A 4,446-nucleotide genomic window follows, 5' to 3' on the forward strand; every position below is an offset into this window, starting at 1 on the left:
ATAATACATTTCTAAATGTATTTTGTGTATTGTATAAATTTAAACTCATATATATATATATATATATATATATATATATATATATATATATATATATATATATTAGGAAATGTGAACTTTATTAATTTATTAGACCTTGGTTTCTTAAATTTAAAATACACACATATATAATGTATATTTATGGAAATTTAACCAACAACATATAATTGATTATGACACAAGTCCATACCTGAATATACATACATGTAGTTCACGAAATTATTGAGTGTTGGACTATCTATCGTCGTTAAAATCCACGTCAACCGGATTTGGATATATACTATTATTTCCAAAATGTATTGCTAATAATTAAAATTAGGTTGAAATCAATAGTTTAGGGTTTCGCGATTTATAAACTTGAAAACGTATCTTTCATTTTTTTTATTTTTTATTTTAAATATTTTTATTAAAAATATTTCAAATATGAAAATAAATATTAGGCTATAACCTGAGTCCAAAAATGCTTTTGGAATTTCCATTTGAGGTGTGCAAGTCCCTCAACAGAGTTGACAGTTTTTTTTTTAAGAAAACAGTATTATATTGATTTTGAGAATCTAAACACGATCGTATCTTTTGCATAAGAACTCCGTTTTGGACGTTTTTTATATTCTCAAAATCAGGGAAGCAAGTGCTACGAAACTAGAGTGTTTGTATTGCTTAAAACTGATTAATACAAAATTTCAGTTTTTTAGGCGCGTTAACTAAAGTTGCACTTTGAGCTGTTTGATTTGTTTTTTAGTTTACATATTTGGAATTAAGATAGCATCTGATATCTTATAATAGTTGAAATAACTCATTTATTTTACATTAGAATCACTAAAACTCAATGAGTCAAATTATCGATAGACTTACTATGAACTTGACCGTTCACAGTCCTTGACCAAAATTTCGGGATGTCACACACGAACCTCATCCCACATAAAGTGTAAGGTAATCCGATTAAGGGACACCAACATCGATGTCCTGTCATCATCCATGATGAAGATGATGTTTAGGATTGCTTTAAAAACAACTTTTGGACTTTTCACTTTTCCAAAAAGTTGAAAAGATGTTTGTAAAATTAAAAAGATCTTTTTAAAACAACTTTTGGGCAAGGGAAAAGAGGTTGATTCTAAAAGTCATAAAATCATGACTTTTGTGACTTTTAAAAATCAACTTTTGTTTTTTTCCATCCAAACACATTTTAAACATCTACTTTTGAGAAAAAAAAAACTTTTTACAAATTTTTTTTTATAAAAAGGACTTTAAGGCTAAAAAAGATATCCCAAACACCCCTGAAAATTAGAATAGAGTACGTGTGTGTTATAAAAATCAGACAATTGATCGACACTCGAATTAAAGCTAACCCTAATCCAAACCTATTAAAATTAACAGCAACATCCTCAAATTTTAAAATCAAATAAGAAACAAACGTTAGAAGAGCAACGAAAGGAGATTTGGTTGTAAGAAGCGGTGAGGATGTGAACGAAATACATCAGCGGTGAATAGAAGACAGTGGTGGTGATGGCTATCTTACAATCGTCAGTCAGATTTAAACTGGTGAAGCTTTTCAATGACATCAAGTTGGAACGTGGTGAGAGACGAAAAGATAAAACAAACTTGGTCAATTTCTTCTGTGAAGTAAGGTTTAGGGTTCCTTTGTGGGGAAAAGTGGTGGTCTCGTTGTCGGTCCGGGTATGGAACGAAGACAACGATGACTATTGTGATGGTGGTGAGTTGCTTCGATGGTGCTCAGTAGTAGTATAAAAACCCTAGAAAATAAGAAAAAACTTTGTGGAGCACATCTAAATATCGAGGAAGCATCAACGAACGACGAGGATTCATGTTTTGAGAGGTGTTTAAAGAGCGATGGTGAAGGTTCATTCGATTAAAGCGGTGGAGATGAGGATTAAAGATATTCAGTACGTAGTTGAGGTGGTGACCCCAGTTGAATTACATAACCTGATGAACAGTACGGGGTAAGGTACTGTTCATAAGGATTGTGAGTTAATTGTATATGTAATATAATATAATATAATAATTATATATATATATATATATATATATATATATATATATATATATATATATATAGGGGAAGGTTATTGCAAAAATACAAAAAAGATGCAAAAATACAAGAACCAATCAGAAAATGACACATCATTAACCTTTATTATTATTATTAAATCATTAAATTAAATTATAAAGGGTATAAATGTCACTTACAAAATATTGTAATGCATGTTTTCTATGAATTCGTACTAATAACTACTTCATCATAAACTGCAAACATAATAACCGTTAATAAGGCTATTAACCAACATCTCCATGATTCGCGAATTCAATTTAACCAAATCTTAATGAATCGAAAAACTCTAAAAAAAATCTTAGTGAAAGAAAAAAGATGAATTTTCAAGAAGATATTCTTACATCGACAACAACTGATTATCAAAACTTAGCAATTGAAAACTCAGGAAGTGTATTCAATGATCAGAATGCAGGCAAGTTTTCAATCTGTTTTAACTTCAATTGATCTTCCGTGAATTAATATCAAACATTAATAAAGAGTTTTATTACAAAAAACTGCATACTTATTTTAATTCAATGTTCAATTAAAGAAGATATTGATGATTACATACAAACATATACGATATTTATGTTCAATAACATTGCATAATTTTTTTTCACAGACTTTTTTATGGAGATGGAGTCGATATTTATGTTCCAACTGCTGGAAAAGAAATACAATCATCAATTGATTTCAGCATTGATGAATCAGAATCATACAATATTTGTTCAGGTGATCAATCAGAAACATTAATCACATATTATTCAGGCAAGCATTCAACCTTAATATTAAATTAATATATTTTTATTAGAATAACTGCAAATTTCATATATAAACAGAACCAATTTATCCTTAAGGAGACGATTTATATCATCCAAATGTTGAAAAAGAATTGATTCCTAAGGAAAAAGATTCTTTTCCATCATTGAATGAAGCAATTGAAATGTACCGTAAGTATGGGAAAGCTGCTGGCTTTGGAATTAGAATGGGAACTTCAACTTATTATGGAGATTATACTCTGCGAAAAAAACATATAAGGTGCAACAAGTATGGTCAACCAAGGAAAAAAAGTATTGACACATTGACATCAAGAGGTCTGAAAAAGAAAGAAAGAAAAAGTTATCATAAGGTAACAGGATGCATGGCAATGATAGGTTTTCACAGAGATCATAAAAGTGATACTTTTACAGTATACAAATTTCAAGCAGTACATAATCATCCACTTAATGATTTTGATCAACAAAGCATTTGTAGTAAAAGCCATAAGCTGACAATTTGTGATCAAGAACTTATTGTGAAAGCTTCTACTTTAAACATTGGAGCTACAAAAGCACACAAGTTACAAGCAAGTCTAAATGGAGGCTACGATAATGTAACTGCATCCAAGATTGATTACAAAAATTTCTGGAGAGATTATATGAATATAGTTGGACCTAATGATGCTCAATGTGTTGTGGACCAGTTGCAAATTCGAAGAGATAATTATCCAAATTTCCACTTTGAATATAAGCTAGATGATAAAGTACTAAATGCTATGTTTTGGGCAGATGAAACTGCTAAAGAAAATTACTCTAAGTTTTCTAATGTGATTTCAATGGATGCAACTTACAGAACCAACAGGTACATTTCAATATAATATTTATATTTATATTAAAAATTAAGTTATATGATATAAGATACTTTACAAGTATAATATGATTTTTGATCCTTTCACTGCCATTAACAACCATGACAAGACAATCAATGTTGGAGTTGGACTCTTATCGGATGAAACAATAGAGTCATATACATGGTTGTTAAGAGCTTTTCTTAAAGCACATGGAAAAATTCCTTCCATGATTTTGTCTGATATGGATCCGGCTTTATGTACGTCCATTTCAAAAGAGTTTCAGGGATGTAGACACATGTTATGTATGTGGCACATCATGAGCAAAATACCTGCCAAAGTAATTTACTTATTAACTATGTAGTTAATAGAATTTTCAAATTTAACATTATATACTAACAACTTAATAATTGGAATTGCAGATTTGTTCAGATATAGTTGAAAATACAGATTTCAAGAAACAATTACATAAAATTGTTTGGAATATACATCTTGAACCAACATAATTTGAGAGTAAGTGGAACTTAATGTTGGACAAATTCAAATTGAGAGAAAATAAATGGTTGGATGACATGTATAATAAGAGAGACAAATGGATTCCTTCTTACTTTAGAGATATTCCTATGTGTGGTCTTATGAAGACAACATCACGATCTGAAAGTTCAAATTCTTTCTTCAATGTTTTCTCTAGCCCATCCAATTTACTTGTGAATTTTATGTTTAACTTTGACACTGCTATTGCAAAGCAACGTCA

The 4,446-nt window shown here is 29.7% G+C and overlaps 1 protein-coding gene across 1 annotated transcript; it reads left to right on the forward strand.

The window, feature by feature from the left end:
* The first annotated feature begins 1,887 nt into the window (after positions 1-1,887).
* On the forward strand, positions 1,888-4,198 carry LOC145142562 (protein FAR1-RELATED SEQUENCE 5-like). Its single transcript, XM_079074778.1, has 5 exons — positions 1,888-1,997; positions 2,709-2,854; positions 2,944-3,671; positions 3,763-4,032; positions 4,115-4,198. The coding sequence occupies exons 1-5, from the start codon at positions 1,888-1,890 to the stop codon at positions 4,196-4,198; spliced, it is 1,338 nt and encodes a 445-aa protein (XP_078930904.1).
* The last annotated feature ends 248 nt before the right edge of the window (positions 4,199-4,446 follow it).

The sequence above is a fragment of the Lactuca virosa genome, unplaced genomic scaffold (assembly GCF_052849685.1).
Source record: "Lactuca virosa cultivar CGN04683 unplaced genomic scaffold, Lactuca_virosa_CGN04683_v6 scaffold_22, whole genome shotgun sequence".
In the NCBI taxonomy this organism is placed as follows: domain Eukaryota; kingdom Viridiplantae; phylum Streptophyta; class Magnoliopsida; order Asterales; family Asteraceae; genus Lactuca; species Lactuca virosa.